At 48.9% G+C, this 19,193-nt stretch overlaps 2 protein-coding genes across 4 annotated transcripts in view; one reads left to right on the plus strand and one right to left on the minus strand.

Moving 5' to 3' along the window:
• The first annotated feature begins 1,300 nt into the window (after positions 1-1,300).
• adamtsl5 (ADAMTS like 5) lies at positions 1,301-15,345 on the plus strand. Of its 2 annotated transcripts, none has more exons than XM_037490486.2 (13): positions 1,301-2,367; positions 6,505-6,589; positions 7,115-7,257; positions 7,431-7,491; positions 8,161-8,266; positions 8,662-8,789; positions 9,578-9,701; positions 11,010-11,096; positions 12,182-12,345; positions 12,845-13,040; positions 13,856-13,978; positions 14,061-14,132; positions 14,214-15,345. In XM_037490486.2, exons 1-13 carry the CDS (start codon positions 2,345-2,347, stop codon positions 14,537-14,539), a joined length of 1,638 nt encoding a protein of 545 aa, XP_037346383.2. In that variant the 5' UTR covers positions 1,301-2,344; the 3' UTR covers positions 14,540-15,345. The 2 variants fall into 2 exon arrangements, with proteins under 2 accessions (XP_037346383.2, XP_037346391.2); XM_037490494.2 differs by having other exon boundaries at positions 6,505-6,583.
• Positions 15,346-15,503: 158 nt separating this feature from the next.
• The window catches only part of serinc4 (serine incorporator 4), a 13,176-nt gene continuing 9,486 nt past the window's right edge, over positions 15,504-19,193 (minus strand). For both annotated transcript variants that reach the window (XM_037490507.2, XM_037490517.2), the window contains 4 exons: positions 18,544-18,670; positions 18,355-18,467; positions 17,932-18,085; positions 15,504-17,523 (listed from right to left, as the gene is read on the minus strand). In XM_037490507.2, the coding sequence (XP_037346404.1) occupies positions 17,316-17,523; positions 17,932-18,085; positions 18,355-18,467; positions 18,544-18,670 (602 nt within the window). In that variant the 3' untranslated portion in view covers positions 15,504-17,315. The remainder of the gene's footprint in view (positions 17,524-17,931; positions 18,086-18,354; positions 18,468-18,543; positions 18,671-19,193) is intronic.

Raw genomic sequence — 19,193 nt, forward strand, 5'->3', positions numbered from 1 at the left:
AGACCCACGTGGGATAGATCGCCCGTTTTCCTGGCCAGTAAAAAGAGGAGACGTGTGGAGCGAGAAATGACGCTCCGCTCTGAGGGCGAAGCCCCGCCCCCCTTTCCCATGTAAACAAGACGTAATGTTTGGGGGGGGGGGCGGAGTTGCACTCACACAACTTCACAACAACCGAGAGTTTAAGGCGCGTCATTGACTTAGGAGGCTGTGATTGGAAGTCGGGACTGGAGCTGTCAAAAAGCTGGACAAATCAAAATTGCCCATAATTCGGGATGTCCCGGGCTTGCCTACACCCGGAAATTATGCATTCTTTCATTGAAAACTCATAAAAATAAGGGAATTTATGTTTAAAAAGTCATAACGTGATTCGTGTGCTTTGAGTTTGTTTTGTTTGGCGATTAGTGGCTTTAAGGCTGAACGCTTCTTTACGGTAACGCCCCCACTGGAAGTGTTTTTTTAATAATGCGCCGTTAAAGGCGTTGCGTAGCCACGCTTTCCCAAAGGGACACTCAAATCTTCGCAGAAACGAATAAACGGAAGGTCTTCTACAGTCTCTGATAGAAGATTATGAAAGAATAACGCATACTTCTCGCTAGAAATGCCATCGAAATGCATACAAATGCTGATGCTTTCTTAAAATATTGTGTTTTTCACAGAGATTATGCTGACCGTCCGCCATGTTTTTCTTTTCGCTACTGTTTTTCTTTTCCGAAACTTGATAGTCACGTGACCTATTTGCAAAGCAATGTAAATGAATGGGCCAAAAGAAACGTAACATAGTAACGTTATTTTGGGGGAAACGTAACATGACTACGTTTATCACGGTGGACCAACGTAGCCATTTCACGCTTTTTTTGGAGACTGGGTTGTGGGACCCCCTTCAAAATCTATCACCAGACTACATTTGGTCATTTTCAGATTAGATTTAAAAGAAAACAATCAATACTCTCATGACCATTCCACTTCAGGTTGATTAGTCATCCCCAAGGTGACACTTATGGATAACCAGGACATTCTGATGTTCGTTCCAAAATACCAAAAATTAGGGTGTGTTCAGGTGTTCAATGTTTACACATCCTGCAATTTGGGGGAGGGCAGGCAGAGTCATTTGGAAGTTTTAAATCTGACAGATTAAGCCACACCCCTTGAGAAGTTAATTAGCCCATAACTCATCAAAACAATGAGTTATCAGCACCATTCTCATATATCAAGGGTACATTGACCCAATAATGGTACATTGACCCAATAATGATCCACCGACGGTTTCGTGACAATCAGACTCAGCGTTTAGGAGAAAAATGTGTTTTTCACTCAATTCAAAATGGCGGAAAATCTAGTTAGGCTTATTTGCATACCATGATTGACCTTTTTGTAGAGCATGCCGAAGAGGACATGTGTGCCAACTTTCATGTTGATCGGACATCGGGGGTAAACTGGCCGTGTGGTCTTTTTTACATTTCTAGAGGGCGCTATAGAGACATTTTATACACAAACGTGAGACCCAAATATTATCACATTTTTTTACAGTCCAGATATCCATGCAACAACTTATTGAATAAGGCCCCAAAAAGGCCCGCGGTTTGTGAGAATAATAATAATAATAATTCCTTAAAATACAATAGGTTCCTCTACGACTAGTCGTAGCGAGGACCCTAAAAAGTAATAGTTTAATCAATCAGTTCATGATTTCTGCAGGAAACGTTTGAGTCACAGGAGCTGCTGGGCTGTGATTGGAGGAGAGAGGCGCGTTCACCGCAGGAATGCAGCGCTCAGGTGGAGGGAGGGAGAGAGAGAGAGAGACGTGCACACATCCCGTGCACGGTGCAGGACTCGCAGTGCGCTCCCGGTGGCTCTTTATTTCCGCGGCACGGTGCGCTGATTGGAGCCGTTTGTGCTGAGTGGAATCCGGCCACAAAGAGAAGAGAAGCAACACCTTCTGGAGCTCCAACTTACCTGCTGAACAATGACCGAGAAGGTCTCAAGCTGCACACTCTCACCTTTGGAATAATGTGAAGCTGCTGTTCTTCTGGTTTAGTTTCTTTGCACCTGGAGGTTCAGCAGAAGACGCGCTTGTTCTTCCCGAAAGACAAACCTTGACGTGATGTGTTTTGGGAACTGAGTGACAGCTTTTTGGAAGAGCTCTGCAGCCGAAGATCCCAACGTTCTACCAAACGAGTTGAAGACCAGAGTAGCAGGAGAAGCTCCGCGGGAGAGCGGCTCCATGGAGCGCGCGTCGCAGCGCGCAGCCGGGATGCGCCGCGCGTCTGTGCCGCGACGTTTCGCCCCGTGACGCGGGATCCAAACGGCACCTGAATGCAACATACCTGACCCCCCAGGATCCACCATGTCCTCCACACCACTGACGAGGTGAGCCTGTCCGCGGGGTTCATCGGGAGGGCGCGGGTCTGCTTTTGGGGGTGGGGGGGCAGAGACTGTTTGTGCTGTGATTGAGTTGCATGTGGTGCCTTTTCTAAATATTTACCGTGAGTTATTTTTTTGCTTGCAAGGAGCCGCAAAGCCCTTGAAGCTTTTCTTGCAGCACAGTGCAGGATGGAGGTGACACATTCCAGGCTCTTCTCTCATCACAGCAACGTGCACCACGGTGTCTGTGCTCTTTGGAGCCCTTTTGCAATGAGGGAAACGTGTCTCAAAGCCGTCTAGATATCCCTGTGATGTGTGTGTGTGTGTGTGTGTGTGTGTGTGTGTGTGAGGGGGGGGGGGCTCATATCCAGTGGTTTGTGAGGTAGTCCTCCCTCCTATACTGTATCTCCACATTCCACCCATCGGCTACCTTCATCTCACAAATGTCACCAGCTATAAATACCCGCCTCATATTTGATCTATTCCTGCAACAGTGGTGGAGTTGTGTGTGTTGGGGGGGGGGGGGGGGGTGCTGCCTCCTTCCACCAACTATCTATCTATCTCTTAATATCATAAAGTTGAGCCTACTCTGACTCTGTGGTTTAAACATTACACGCAGATCCTCCTTAGAAGTCAAAGTGGGATTTTCCCCTCTCGTGGGCTGTAAGGTGTCCTGCTGGGGGGGGGGGGGGGGGGGCAGTTTGTGTCCCTTCGATAACTCTTTGGAGGAATGTTTGTTTGGAGCCCGTCAGCCCCCCATGAGCTGATTCTAATCTTCTTACCATGGAACACTGAGCATATAGCTTCAAAACGAGGACTCTAATTGGCTGCCACTCGCTATGATGTCACTCCCTCCCGCCTGAAGGACTTTTAAATCCATATCTTCCACCCAAGAGTCAAAGGACTCCCGCATAAACATCTGTTGTTTTATGTTTTGATTTGCCAAATTCTGTGAGATAGATGTTTGAATGAAACGCTCCTTTTCTCCCTCCTGTATCTCTAAATGGGTCTGGAGGTGCTGAGGACATCCAGTCCTGACCTCCATCACAGTCAAGGTCGCGTCAGATAAGAGTTTACTGCTCTGTGCTTTGATGGTGCTGCGTTTCACTGACGGACACGATGGCCTCCAGCCGAGGAACAAAGGCCCGGAGGTCTGGAGCTTCTGTCCCTGAAGCATTAGTGTTGGTTGCAGTCACTAAACTGAGGGTGAAGACGTTCACATGGAGCTTTCTTCTTCTCTTTTTGGGCTTAGTTGGTTTCGAGTGTTGGAGAGTCGTGTTCTTTGTGTCGGCGTTACTCACGTGCATCTCTGCACGCTTTCCCACAGCTGGCTGCCACGACTGGAGACCCGCCGAGAGGCTCGGCGTCAGTCAGAGGGGCTGTGAAAAGATAATCTCCTAATCCCCGAGGTATGACGGTGTACCCGGTGTGTCCTCCCAGTCGTGGAAGAAGTCAAGAGAAGAGAAAGTGGTTGAGATTCCAGACATTTCGGCAGCAATCAACATCTTTGGATGTATTTTTGTCTCGTAAACACAATGCTGACCAGCTCCCAGGGCCACAAGGAAGCTCGGCTAGTGGTCTTAGAAGCTCGGCTAGTGGTCTTAGAAGCTCAGCTAGTGGTCAAAGAAGCTCAACTAGTGGTCTTAGAAGCTCAGCTAGTGGTCTTAGAAGCTCGGCTAGTGGTCTTAGAAGCTCAGCTAGTGGTCAAAGAAGCTCAACTAGTGGTCTTAGAAGCTCGGCTAGTGGTCTTAGAAGCTCGGCTAGTGGTCTTAGAAGCTCAGCTAGTGGTCTTAGAAGCTCAACTAGTGGTCATAGAAGCTCGACTAGTGGTCTTAGAAGCTCAGCTAGTGGTCTTAGAAGCTCGACTAGTGGTCTTAGAAGCTCGGCTAGTGGTCTTAGAAGCTCAGCTAGTGGTCTTAGAAGCTCAACTAGTGGTCATAGAAGCTCGACTAGTGGTCTTAGAAGCTCAGCTAGTGGTCTTAGAAGCTCAGCTAGTGGTCTTAGAAGCTCGGCTAGTGGTCTTAGAAGCTCAGCTAGTGGTCAAAGAAGCTCAACTAGTGGTCTTAGAAGCTCGGCTAGTGGTCTTAGAAGCTCGGCTAGTGGTCTTAGAAGCTCAGCTAGTGGTCTTAGAAGCTCAACTAGTGGTCATAGAAGCTCGACTAGTGGTCTTAGAAGCTCAGCTAGTGGTCTTAGAAGCTCGACTAGTGGTCTTAGAAGCTCGGCTAGTGGTCTTAGAAGCTCAGCTAGTGGTCTTAGAAGCTCAACTAGTGGTCATAGAAGCTCGACTAGTGGTCTTAGAAGCTCGACTAGTGGTCTTAGAAGCTCGACTAGTGGTCTTAGAAGCTAAACTAGTGGTCTTAGAAGCTCAACTAGTGGTCTTAGAAGCTAAACTAGTGGTCTTAGAAGCTCAACTAGTGGTCTTAGAAGCTCAACTAGTGGTCTTAGAAGCTCGGCTGGTCGATTGTTTCTACCTCATGGAGAGGTCAGGGGTCGGGGAACTTCTCGCCGAACATCTGTAAAGAGTTTGTTTCGCGCCATTCAGCAGGGCGGGCTCCATTTAGCCACTCGGACCCTCCACCAGGCTCGCCCCGAACTCTGGGTGGGGGGGCTCATTCTCTAGAGTGGGGTCAAAGGTCAAGACCCAGCCCCTCTGTTGAGAGGACATAATGCTTTTGGAGAGCGTGGTGGGTGTGCAGATGATTTGATGAGGTCCCCATAAAGAGCACGAAGCAGCATGCCTTCTGTCAGGTGTCTCTGCTGCTCTCAGCGGGTCAAAGGTCACATTCCCACCTGCAGCGAACTCGTGTAATTGTACCATAACGGCGCGGCCATGTTTGTTTGTGCAGGGTGGGGATGTGGGAGCTACCTGTCTGTCAGGGTGTGTTCTATGTCCTTGTCTTCATGATGTCGCTGCCGTGTCCTCCTTGTTTGACATGATGTCATCGTTGTTTCGGCCCAAAATAAGCAAAGCGGTCTCGTATTGATTGGCGCAGCGTCCCTCTCACCCGCCCCGGAGCGACTCACTAACACACTGCTGTAGTCTTAATGAGAGCCGGAGGCGGCGGCCTGACCCCTGCTCACCTCTGTGAGGACCCCTGTAAGGGGGGGGGGGGGGAAACCAGTCAGTGACCTGGACCTGTTCAGAAGCTGCAGCCAGAGTGAAAGTGGGAGGAAGGACTTCAGCTTCAGCTCAGTGACGCACGACGAGTTACAGAAACACACATGATTATGTTGATTTAAATCAACAGATTTGTTAAAACTCAGTATTGTGTTTACTGATGATGTGTGCCCCCCCCCCCCCTGAAGCACCCCCGGCCTTATGCTCTGTTTGACCCTGAAGGGACCATTGAGTAAATGGACGTCGTGCTGCACTGAGGAACCAGAGGTCCTTGTGGAAATGAGAAGGCCTCTTACGTCTGTCGGGATTAGCGGTCAGCGTGACCTCCCCCCGTCCCTCCCACATGAACCCCCCCATGTAAGGCCCGGGGGGGAGGGCTGCTCAGCCGAGTGTGAGGGAGATGCGTATCGTTTAATTGGACGCGGCGACTACCGAGCTGGGACGGAGCCAAAAGGCTTTTTGGGAGATGAAAGAGACCTAAAAAGAGAGATAAAAGACGGGAAGGGAGGAACCGGAGAGGGAGGTTAAGGTTTGACTCTCCAAATGCAACCCGTCCTGCTTATTGTTTAGTGGTAAAGGAGGGACACGGGGCCCAGAGGAGCTCTTATCTGGGAGCGCCACCCGAGGGTGAAGCAGACACCGTCAGCGTGACCTCGTATCTCCAAAGCTCAAACGTCTTCTAACCGGGTGGAGCAGCTTCTTATTATTAGTCAAATTAAAGTCATGGAAAGGCAGCAGGGGGGGGCCCTTCCTCTGGGCTGTGTGGGAGTTAATAACACACTGTTGGGTGAGGGGGGGGGGGGTGTTTGGGATTAATGATAGGGGGTGGGGGGGGGGGGCATTCCTGACCTTGGCTCCGGGCCCACAGGGCTTCACGGTAGCGCTGCAGCTTATCTGTGGACCTGCGAGACGTCTCCTCCCGTCTGTCTTCTGTCCAGCGTCTCCGCCGCGTCGGCCTCGTTTCGGTCCGTCCACGGTTGCCGAGGCGACCGGCTTGACGCGGCGTTTCCTCTCTCCGTCCGCAGGAAGCTGACTCTGTGCCGGGCCCTGACCTTCGTCCTGCTGCTGCTGGCCCCCGTCTCCCCGTCGCCCCCCCCGCAGGGCGTGAGTGTGAGCGCTCCTACACTGTTTATACATACATAGCTACATATATATATATATATGTTTTGTACTGTATACGTCCATCCATGAGTGTGTTTTTACTCGTGTGAATGTGCATGTCTGTATGTGCAGGGAGGTGAGGGAGCTAAGGGTCAAAGGTCACTTCCATTAATCTAGAAAGCCAGCTCAGCCCACCTCCGACTGTTATTAACGGTCATTTGACAGGCGGTAACACTAATGAGGGCAACCTCAGGTGACCCCCGCCATGGAAAATGATGGAGAGTCGTAGCGAGAGGAAGTGTGTGTGTGTGTGTGTGTGTGTGTGTGTGTGTGTGTGTGTGTGTGTGTGTGTGTGTGTCCATTTCTGTTCAATGAGCCACAAAGTCAAGAGAGCCTCAGTCTTTTCAGGCGCCTTTTACAGCGTTTGTCTGTGTTGCATCGCGAGTGCGAACGTTTTCTTAATAAAAGTGCGACGTCAGAGCGACGGCTGAGACGCATCGGATCAAACGTCAGCGACGTGTCTCTGTGCCTCAGACCCGGCGTCCCTCCGGCGAGGCCCCGCGCGCCCGGCGGCAGCCGCTCTTCCGGAACGAGTGGGCGGCGTGGAGCGGCTGGTCCGTGTGCTCGCGCAGCTGCGGGAGCGGCGCCTCGGTGAGGACGCGCACCTGCTTCACCAGGTGAACCCAGATACCCAGAAACCCGCTCACTGCGCTCGGTGGGGAGGTTGGGAGGTGACATACCTCAAAAGGGGGGGGTTGGAGCCTCTCCTGTGCTGTTATGAGAATGATCCATCTATTATTTTCCTTCCTGCTGTGTCTTCTTCGTCCAATCAGCTGTGTTTTGCCCCCAGGAACCCGGCGGGGGGGCCGTGCTCAGGAGATCCCAGACAGTACAAGATCTGCAACACCAAGGTCAGGATGATAAAAAGGAACATGGCGGATAGTTTGCTCTGGAAGGTGTGAGCCCTGGAAAGTCAGCGACATTTTAACTCTGGGATTTGAGTCTGAGGCTGAAAATCTGCATTCGTTCCCTTTTTCGAACCCTGTAAACTTGTACAGTTTTGGGGGATATTTTGGTCTCACTTTCCTCTCTTTTGACTCCTTTGTATAAAATGTCGTGCTGCACCTCCTGTGGCAGCGCTGCTAGATGTAAAAGGCCCCGTTGGTCGGTGATGACGTCACGGCTTCCTGCGCTCACAATCTCACAATTCACTTTTTCATTTGGTGTGAAACTTGAATGACAAATGTAGAATAAAGCTTTAATGACGTATGATAATGTCAAGAAATTATTTGGTTGAATCTTTGTGACACGTGTTATGTTCAAGGACCGTGGGAGACGTTGATTGAATTACATTTTGTGGCATGCATGGAATTCCAGCAACTCGTTACTACGTCCTCACTGTGTGTGTGTGTGTGTGTGTGTGTGTGTGTGTGTGTGTGTGTGTGTGTGTGTGTGTGTGTGTGTGTGTGTGTGTGTGTGTGTGTGTGTGTGTGTGTGTGTGTGTGTGTGTGTGTGTGTGTGTGTGTGTGTGTGTGTGTGTGTGTGTGTGTGTGTGTGTGTGTGCGCGTGCGTGTGTGCAGGAGTGCCCCCCCAGCTCGGAGGATTTCAGAGAGATGCAGTGTGCTGCCTTCAATGACAGGCCGCTGGTGGCTGGAAACTCCTTCCAATGGACCACGTTTCATGGAGGTCAGTGAAGACAATCCAGCTAATATTTAAATGAAAATAGCTGTTTGTTTCTATCATTTATATTTATTTATATTATTTTTATGTCTTTCTTTTGTTAGCTCAGGTATGTGTTAACAGCTAGGTTAATGTGGTAAAGCAGTGTTTTATTTAGCTTTTCATTTGCAGCTCCTACAGACGGTTATATATCAATAATAATACAATAAAAAACATTAACACCACAAAAACAAACTGCATGAGGTACTAAGATGGTTAACAAGAGGCTTAAATAAATTAAATATTTAATATTAATATGTAAACTTTGGTCTACACAATTATGCCTTTAAGGAAATGCTCGTTAGTGTTCTTAATGACATGTTCTTGATGAACTAATGAGTGTGAGCCCCCCCCCCCTGCAGGCTCCAACCCCTGTGAGCTGAGCTGCTTGGCGTTGGGTCACAACTTCTACTACAACTTTGGCCGCGTGCTCGATGGCACGGCGTGCGGCACGGAGCCCGGAGCGCTGTGTGTCAGCGGCCGCTGCCTGGTGAGTGTGTGTGTGTCTGCCTGTGTGTGTGTGTGTGTGCGTGTGTGTGTGTTTCTCAGCTATTGTCTTTGTCCAATTCACAGGTCCGGTTTCCCCACACTGCAGGTTTATGATCGTTTTTTTCAATTCATGAACGCAGGAAGACATTTTACGGCTAGGCTTCAGAGCAGGGATGCTTTAGGGCGGGGCTTACTGTGATTGACATGTGTCCCGCAGCACATGCAGAGTAATAAGATGAGACCTCTCTGTACATGCGTGTGCGTGGGGGTGTGTTCATGGGCCGTCGGAGGTCAGCGCAGAGCCTGAAACACGAAGCAGATGCGGGCCGCAGGTCACATGTGTTAGTGTGTGTGTGTGTGTGTGTACATGAGGGATGTGCGCGTGGTGTCATTCGCCAACCGTTGATCCGGGAGTTTGTTTAATTGGTAATAATTTAAATACAATATTTACGTGTCAAAGAGTTGTGACGTCAGCAGAAACAACAGGTTCTCCAGGGATTTGGATCATGATGAAACTTTGGTGGGCCTCTAGAGATCTGACCTCCTCGCCGAGGTTTCATTTCCTGTGGTCCCCATCGGGGTGTTTGGAAGGAGCTGAGCGGCTGATTGCAGCTTCCTCTCCAGGTCTCGATGGTTGCCGCGGAACCCTTATATCCAAAAGTAGATGTTTGTGAGAAGCTAATAAGGGAAGTCGGTTTTGAGGTGACTGTACGGAGGAGAAGTTTCCACGGCTCTGGACACATTAAACGTGTGTGTGTGTGTGTGTATGTGTGTGTGTGTGTCACGCAGAAGCCCGGCTGTGACTCCATCCTGGGCTCAGAGCAGCAGGAGGACGCCTGCATGGTGTGTGGAGGACTAAACACCACCTGCCTGCACCACAGGAGCGTGTACCAGAGCAGCCGTCTGGAGGCAGGTAGGGTCACGTCACCTCCACCTTCTGTGGCAGCGGCTCCACATCCGGGGGGGGGGGCTTGTGTTATTAGTCATCTCGAGTCCTGGCCAAGACGCCTCTGAGGGGACTGAGAGGTAGCCACGGCAACCGTTTGGCCGCCGTCCCGGAGGAGAATCAGCTCAACATCACGTCCTCCCAAATTACACTCGTTAAGATTTCAGTGTGGGGGCTCGATGCCAGCAGAAGCTTCTCCACCTGCCTCCAACATGTGGAGGAGGGGAAGCTTTTCTGTACTAAAAGAATGAAGATTTTTACAGAAGGTGGAGGATGAAGATACTTTATGTAACTTTACAGTCAAACAAACGTTAAAGGATGCAACAAAATAAGAAACAGGAAACCAAATGGTGTCGAGCATTAGAGGCCAACATGGACCTTACCTTCTCCCTTTGGGCTCCGTGCTTTGAGGTGTTGATGCATCCAGTCGGTCCGGCTGCACAAACACACCATGGGAGCATCGCAGGCCAGAAGCAGGCTGATAAGAGCCGCTCTGTTTGGGTGGTTTTTCCTCCCCCAGCACAAAACAATCCCTCAAACTCCCAGTGAAGAGCTTCTTCCCCAATGGCAGCGCTGCGTCTCCGTGACGCCAAAGGCCCCCGCGGATGAACCTGGTTAATGGTTCCCCCCCCTGAGACGGGTAACCACGGGCAACCAAAGCCACCTGCTGGCGTGAATGGAGTCCGCCCCCCACCCCCCCCCCCCCCCCCCCGCTGTGATGAGAGAGAATGTCTTTGTCCTCGTAAACACCAACCCGATGAAGTTCATTGATAGTTAATCATTGGTGATTTTAGTTGTTGTTATGGTTTTATAACACATAGGTTACTGATTACTCATCAGTTACTGGTGCCGTTCAGAAATGAACCCAGAACATAAAGTGCAAAGACTAAGGCCATTTAGCAAGTATTTACTTTTAAGTGTGCTGCACTTATCAAACCACAGAATATCTTGAGTTCTGTGTTGACAGGGCGTCCCTTCAATAAGACAAAGGTATCCACGGCCTCGGTGGCTTTGGACCACGTTCCAGCGTGAAGACGGAACCATCTCAGCGAGTCCAACACGCGGCTTTAAGTGATTGTGTGGCACTAACTTTTAAAGTTCTTCCTGTTTTTGATTTAAACTACTTCAAAAAGCTCCACTTTTAAAGCCACCCGAGGCTCTTCCTCCTCTCGGGCCTCACTCCGTGAAGCTGTGATAATAAAAGACAGACTTTTCCTTTAATCATGTCACTCTAACCTCTTATGGGCCCGCTAACCGAGTGTCTCTGTTTGCCAGGCGGACCTTTTGGGTACAACGAAGTGGCCATGATTCCAGCTGGAGCCACTCACATCCGAGTCACCGATAACAGCAGGAACTATCTGGGTGAGACACGCAGGTTTATCGGTTTGGGCTGTTGGGGCGAGAAGACTTCCCCCCCCCCCCGCGTCACCGGCCCCAGGCAGTGTAAACCGAGTAGTCAAAGCCGCTCCGATTGGTGCAATAAGTTCCTCCTCCCCGGAGACAGGAGAAGCCTCGGCGGCCTGCTCTCTGGTCGCTGAGGGAGTTTTCCAGGCAGCATAATTACCAAGGGTATCTATTCCCATCCTTGTTTATGGGACCAAAATAAAATGGCTCTGTGGTCTTGGGGAAAGCTAGTAAAGGCTTTATCTGAGCGCCGCGGCGAGGCAGGTGGAGGTGTTTCCATTTCATGTCATGGAAAATCTCTTTACTGAGCCGTATATAGCCGGCTGGCTTCATTTCTCTGACAGCCTGCCTCAACACGGCACTCTTTTACGCAGGTGTAGTTGACCCTTTGCTAAGTCCCGCCCCTCAAAGGCAGACTAGCCAATCAGAGCGTACAGAGGTCTCTCACCTATGGTTTCAGATGTTGTTCGTGTTCAAGCTGGTTTTGTGGTCCAAAGCTCGTCTTTGTTAAACATTAAAATTTACGTTTCTAAAACGGCTCTGATGAGTGGAGCCGATGCGTAAGTGTTTCCAAATCTACTTTTGTGTAGTGACCAGCAGGGGGCGACTCCTCTGCTCCCATAGACGTCTATGAGGAAATGACTCTACTTCTGTGTAGTGACCAGCAGGGGGCGACTCCTCTGCTCCCATAGACGTCTATGAGGAAATGACTCTACTTCTGTGTAGTGACCAGCAGGGGGCGACTCCTCTGCTCCCATAGACGTCTATGAGGAAATGACTCTACTTCTGTGTAGTGACCAGCAGGGGGCGACTCCTCTGCTCCCATAGACGTCTATGAGGAAATGACTCTACTTCTGTGTAGTGACCAGCAGGGGGCGACTCCTCTGCTCCCATAGACGTCTATGAGGAAATGACTCTACTTCTGTGTAGTGACCAGCAGGGGGCGACTCCTCTGCTCCCATAGACGTCTATGAGGAAATGACTCTAATTCTGTGTAGTGACCAGCTTCTTATGAAGATCAATAAACCGTTCCTTCCGTCCAGCCCTCCAGAACGGTCGCTCCCAGTTCGTGATCAACGGTAATTGGAAGATCAACATTCCCGGCGAGTACAATGTTGCCGGGACGAAGCTGCTCTACCGGCGCTCGGCAGACACCTGGGAGAGCTTCGAGGTACCAGGACCGACCCAGGAAGACCTCCATCTAATGGTGAGGGCTCCAACATACTGGTGCGGGACAGTTTGGTCTCAAGAGCCGACAAAGCTCCTTTCACAGCTTTTCATGAAGGATGAACATTGTACGTTCTTACATTTGAAGTGAAACACCCTTGAATTGGAGTTATTCTGATAATCGTTAAGCCTTCCACAAGGTAACAGAAACATCTGGCTGGAATCGATATTTAATAGTCTCCATTCCGACCCTGTGCAGGCATTGGCTCAGCTACCAAACAGCTGTTAGCTATTGCTTCATCCTGTATGGAGGCGGTGCGCATCATCCGAACTGTTGGCACGGTCTACTTTTTAGGGAGAATGAATGCAGCAGCATGTGCGTCTCCTTCTGGGGGAGCTGGTGCTCTGATTTACTGTCTCTAATTTGTCCCAGTAATCCTGAGGTTCAAAGGTAAACCCTCGGATGCATTCTAGGGGATACTGCGGCAGGGTCTGGCGGTCTGCAGGTCCTGATGTGTCCACGCCGTCCTTGTGTCCAGGTGCTGGCGACAGACAGGAACCCGGGCATCGAGTACGAGTACTGGCTTCCGCCAGGCAAATACGCCCTGCACCACGGGAGGAGTCCACTGCGAGAAGCTCAGCACTCCGCCAACTACCTCCCCTGGGATCACCCCACCCCCACCACCCCCACCAGCACCAGCAGGCCTCCTCCTGTCATCACCAGACCCCACTGGTGTAAGTCCTGCTTCTTCATTCAAGCCCTGTTACGTCTACATTGAGTTCATCTACTCATCCCAGCGCCAGTCATCAACGTTTGAGAGAAGTAACCGGCGTCAGTGGCACAAACCTGTTTGGGATAATCTGACTCTTGTATCCTTACAACCCAGTTTTGTGATTGACATTTGTCGCCTTGAGATTGACGGGTCGGTCCGCCAAATCTTAAGAGGGGGACGAGGTGAGTGTCAATCACTCACAGTCTGAACCCGCCCACAGAGCCAGAACCTGTCCGTCTTCAGGTCATTTTAAAAGAGTTCATCTTCACGCTGACCCGCCTGCTGAGGCGGAGCAGTTCAGCGGGTTCTTCTGTCACGATGAGTTCCTCCTCAAACACTCCACATTCACATGGATATCTGCACGTAGCCGCAGGGCTGAAAATAAATCTGAGTAGCTGCTCTTGTTGTGTGTTTTTGTGTTTACTGGGTAACAAAGGGGAACCTTTCAGTCATGATGCTTGTTGTTGGGCAGAAGGTCGATCAATAACTCCCTGAACGAGTATTGGATGAACTTGAACTTAGAGAAGCAGACAGAATAGTCCACGGTGTGTCTTTGAAGGACACATGCAGGGACATGTCCAACAAGATGAAGGAAGCCAAATTCATCAATTCATCTCAAAACAGTGTGTTTTCATATCTTTAAGGGGCCAAAGTCCAGTGTTCAAATCTAACAAAATCCTTTTGTAGAATTAAAACCAGATTATTTCATTAAAGTTCTCTTACTCTTGTTTACCACGTTGTCCACAACACTGTGTGTGTGTGTGTGTGTGTCTCTAGATTTAAGGCCTTTGAAGCCGCCACACCAACCCCCCCACCACAACCGCCCCCACCAGCCCATCCTGCCTCGCCTGGAGCGGGAGGAGAACCACAGGAACCTCCTGCCCCAGCCTCCCCCTAGAAGTATGTACCCCCCCCCCAGCAAGCTGTGTACCGTCAGCCAATAAAAAACATGACACTTGCTTCCGCCTGGTTTACCCTACAGGGCATTGTGGGAAGTGTCGGCGGGTCAAAGGTCGAGGGGAACGCCAGAGACAGTATTGCCAGAAGGACTTTGGTGAGTCCAGTTGTTAAAAACCGACTTTATTTCATTTCTTATACATTTCATCAAACCCTTTTCTGCCCCCCCCCCCCTCAGTTTTTCGGGGCAGAGTCCTCGGGAAGCTGTACCTCGGCGAGGAGACGCGCTACGACGTCCAGATCCTCCACACCTACCGCAACGGCTTCCGCCTGGAGCACCGCGAGTTCCTGTGGGTGCCCAACGTGTGCGACTGCCCCCCCCTGGAGGAGGGCCGGCAGTACGTGCTGATGGTCCGCCGCCACATCAACCACGAGCGCACGCTCAACCGCATCCTGCTGGAGGAGGACAGCTACGCCGCGCCGTACCGACCCCGAGAGGACGCGCTGCTGAGGCCGCTGCACCGACTCTGCAGCAACGCAGGACGCCACGAGGCCACGGGATGAGTGTGTGTGTGTGTGTGTGTGTGTGTGTGTGTGTGTGTGTGTGTGTGTGTGTGTGTGTGTGTGTGTGTGTGAGAGATTCGCTCCCAGAGCTTCATTTCTGGACCTTTCAGAATCCTCCCTGGACTCCCGTTGGTTTCGTCCTCTTATTTAAAAGCCGCTTCCTGTTTCATGTCGAGCACTTTCGGTGGTGCTTCCACCTTTAAACACAAACCAAAGAGAAGAACATTTACTGAAATGGCCTTTTTGTAATTGCTGTTTTTCCACAGCTGTCATTTTTAATTTTCCTTTTTTTTATATTACTGTAAAATGTATTATTATTATATTATTTGTGTGTAAACTCTTTTGCTAAAAAACAGCTGATTGAAAAGTGTCTAATTCGAATGACTATGAGCAACATTTAAAACATTTAAATGGAAACACGGGTATCTGTAGCTTTGGAATATTCAGAATATTTAAACCTGCAGAACTTCCAGCTGCACGAAGTAAAAAAGATTCTTACTAATTCTAACAATTTAGAAATGAAATTTGAACCAAGTCTTCCTGAGACTGTTATTGTTTGTTGTGCATTTTGCAACATGCAACCTTTTCTTTTAGGTCACAATATATTTATGCATAAAAAACATAAGCTTAAACCACAACTCATTAACTTGTGTGTCACTTGTTTAACGGTATTTTTGTTTGATTGTGTGTTAAATCGGGTCTGCTTTGTGATGAGAAAGAGATTATGAAATATACAGTATTTTATTGCATGGCACTGATTAGTATACTAAAGTATAATTTAACTATATTTGTTTTGACAAAACGTACAGTCTGTTGTGTTTTTTTATTTGATATGTAACAAACCTCGTCTACGTGTGACAAAAATAATGTCTTTGTACATTGTGTTCATAGTGAATGAAAATAAGGACTCTTCTATTTAATCTAACTCTACGTTCACAAAAACCAACAAAGCCGACAGCGGGACGACAGCTTTTAAGAAAACGATGTATTTACAAAAGAAGCTTCACATCTACAACCAGGAAAACACTGAACTTAAACTACAGATGAAATGAACTGTATTTATTGACGCTGCTCGGGTTGTAAAACCATCATCAGACGTCTTCAGTGCAGAACCCAGTCGCATCAACATCAACATTAGTGAATGATGGTCCATTTAGAGCCAAACAGACCATAGAGAGGGGATGCTTTAGGGCGGGGCTTAATGTTTGATTGACAAGTCTCGAGCAGAGACGTATTGGCTTTCATACGCCACTCTTCCTCATTCTGAATCGGGGGACATTGTAAACATGAGTTTATGGTCTCTGTCCTAAAGAAAAGACGTTTCCTTTTTCGGCGCTTCACGCCCCGTAGACGTGAAGCGCGTCTCGGAGCTCGTGGTCATTTCCCGAGTGTCCGTGGGATCACCGAGGCCTCGGCAGACGAGACTTCATCTGAAGGCATGAGACAGAGAGCTTCTACCCCTAAGTTTTAGTATTTGTTCCTTTTTTTTTTTTTTTTAGCACTCTTGGTTCCAAGTTTTTCAAAATGGAGCAACACATGCACAATAAAAATGTAAACAAGAATCAAGTCGTCGATGATCTAGACCCGAAATGCGAGCATCCATCGAGTTCCTCATTGTCAAAAGCAAAATATTGTTTACGCCAATAAAAAAACGGGTGTGTATTTGTGTTTAGCTGCCTCTCAGTCCGACTCTGAGCATTTAAAGAAGATGGTGACAGAGAACGTGACGTCCTCCGTCGAGGTTTACATTCGCGCACATGAACAAATCTTTCTTGGGATTTCCGGGCTTAGAAGCAGCTTTAAGTCGGCGCCTCCACCCACTTGGTTCTATTCATGGTTTCAATTTGGTGACAAACAAAATGCTAAAAATTGCACAGAAAAACACCTGCAAAATTGAAAAATTGCGAATAAGTTGATGTGTAGCAGTAGAAGCCAATTAAGCTTTGAACCAACAGAACGTTGTCTTTGCAACAGCTAAACTTAATTGTTTTACCCCTTTGAGGTTTTAAAGTCGTCATCTCTCGTGGTGAAATGTTTCCTCTTCTTTTATCACCACAAACTCCTCTGATCTCACAGTGGAAATGGATTGAAAGAAGCATTCATTCGTATTTTTTCAGCCAATTCTCAGTTAATTTAACATTTGAAGTAAACGAGAGTCTATAATTGACTGAAATATTGATATTAGATGAATGAATGAATTCACTGGATCGAATAGGCTCCTCCAGTGTGTCACAGTTAACTGTTCGTTCCACTGTTTCCAAGAAAGATTTGTTCATGATCAAAACCATCAACTGAAGACGCAGCGGATTCTGTTAATACAAAAGAAAACATTAACTTGTATCTAGGATCCTCCCTTGTTATAATATCAGTAGTCTAAACAATTAAATATACTACAAAATGAAAGTTCATAGATGTGCCCGTCTTTACACCTACTGACTCTAAACAGAGCGACAGTTCGCCCCTTCTGGTCCCTTTGGCAATTCATTCTGTGTCTGTTTCCAGAACCACAGTCGAGTCCTCAGAGTGGTTTTAATGTCACAGCTTCCACCGGTGTGACATCACAGCTTCCACCGGTGTGACATCACAGCTTCCACCGGTGTGACATCACAGCTTCCACCGGCTCTCCTTACATCAGCCGGGGGTCTGATTGGTCCCTCTCACCGCAGTGTGAGTCTTTGACCCCTGTGACCTCCACTCACATCAGACCTGTTGTCCACATCGCGTCCCGTCCTCCATCACCACCCCCCCCCACCCCCCCTTCCCTTCCGGCTCGGGATCAGACGGTCACGGAGACGTGGCGAGAGGACCCCGATCGGCGTTTGATGCGCGCGCGGCGAGGTCTGGATTCCGACTGGCAGCTGCAGAGGGGGCCCAGCAGCAGCCAGAGGTAGAGGAGCACGCAGGCCCAGCAGGACGACATCTTCACCCAGAAGGTGGACCAGCTGCCGTGGGTGAAGGTGGTCTCCAGCACCGCCGACTCGTAGCTGCAGGAGGACAACAAACGCGGCTCATTGGTGCGCGGTTGTGTTTGTTTTGAGCCTCGTCTCTTTCGTGGGACTTTTCCTATGTCGCAATCTTCAGGAAGTCAAAGCGGTGGACATTTGATAAACCAAACAACTAAAATAATAAGGATAGTGGCATAATTGTTAGGAGTTGGATGGCAATAAACTCTACAAATAAAGATCACATAAAAAAGGAAAGTGCTTTGAACAGTTAATTTCCACCTTTCCAACTTCCTACAATATCTTCAATAGAAAAATGTTGGATTTGATATCATACCTAAAGTGCCAAAATAATAATAATTAACTGTGCAAACACAGAAACAGAAACAATCATGCAACAAAACTAGATTTTTTAATAAAACCTGAACATGATGTGCGTTGTGGACTAACCTGAACCAGTTAGTGAGGGTCATCATGACGTACAGCGAGGCCAAGAAGAAGACAAAGTGGAAGAAGAAGTAGCTGTACGCCACCCGCTGCGTCTCGTTGTGAAGGACCTTCTGACAGCCTTTGTTCTCCTCCTCCGTCACAAACTCCTCCTCAGCTGGGACGAGGAGAGCAAAATGATAAAATCCTCGGGCCCTTTAATGGTGCTTCAGAATGCAAACTAAATATTTACATGTCAGTCCCTCCATGGTCATATATTCTGTTTAATGGTGCCATTTGTTTTTGAATCTAATGGATTCTAATGGAACTCTGTTTAAATCTGTGGGTGAAGTTGTTGTTTCTTAAGTTGCCTGTGTATGTGTATATATGTGTGGGTGTGTGTGTGTGTGTGTGTGTTTGTTATAGCGTGATGTCATCGGCACAAACCTTCCTCCTCCTCAGGGCAGCAGAAGCAGCACGTTGCTTTCTGGAACTCATAGCGGTAAACTTTGATCATCCAAAAGGGGCCAAAGACCTCTGCCAGGTAGGAGGCCTCGTTACTGCGTGAGAAGATTACATGATTACTATCAATTATAAATGACCTGCGCATTATTGAAAGACAAAGCATCCACTTACCACGCAAAGAGGACACAGCAGTACATGATGGCGGCTCCGATGATGGCCACAGCGTTGCCTTCGTTCTGGATGCCGTCCTGTCCCACGCTGGGGTAACAGACGGTCATGTTCATGCCCTGATACATCACTGACACAGAGAGCAGCGTGTTAGCATGTCCTGATACATCACTGACAGAGAGCAGCGTGTTAGCATGTCCTGATACATCACTGACACAGAGAGCAGCGTGTTAGCATGTCCTGATACATCACTGACAGAGAGCAGCGTGTTAGCATGTCCTGATACATCACTGACAGAGAGCAGCGTGTTAGCAGGCCCTGTAACACCACTGACACAGAGCAGCGTGTTAGCATGTCCTGATACATCACTGACACAGAGCAGCGTGTTAGCATGTCCTGATACACCACTGACACAGAGCAGCGTGTTAGCATGTCCTGTAACACCACTGACACAGAGCAGTGTGTTAGCATGTCCTGTAACACCACTGACAGAGAGCAGCGGGTTAGCATGTCCTGTAACACCACTGACACAGAGCAGCGGGTTAGCCTGTCCTGTAACACCACTGACAGAGAGCAGCGTGTTAGCATGTCCTGTAACACCACTGACAGAGAGCAGCGGGTTAGCATGTCCTGTAACACCACTGACAGAGAGC

The sequence above is a fragment of the Pungitius pungitius genome, chromosome 4 (assembly GCF_949316345.1).
Source record: "Pungitius pungitius chromosome 4, fPunPun2.1, whole genome shotgun sequence".
Lineage (NCBI taxonomy): Eukaryota > Metazoa > Chordata > Actinopteri > Perciformes > Gasterosteidae > Pungitius > Pungitius pungitius.

Excerpts from the sequence above, each read along its gene's own strand:
- adamtsl5 (XM_037490486.2), top strand. The coding sequence starts at position 2,345 with ATGTCCTCCACACCACTGACGAG. Across the intron at positions 7,258-7,430 it reads ACGCGCACCTGCTTCACCAG|GAACCCGGCGGGGGGGCCGT; the intron begins GTGAACCCAGAT and ends TTTTGCCCCCAG. Across the intron at positions 11,097-12,181 it reads TAACAGCAGGAACTATCTGG|CCCTCCAGAACGGTCGCTCC; the intron begins GTGAGACACGCA and ends CCTTCCGTCCAG.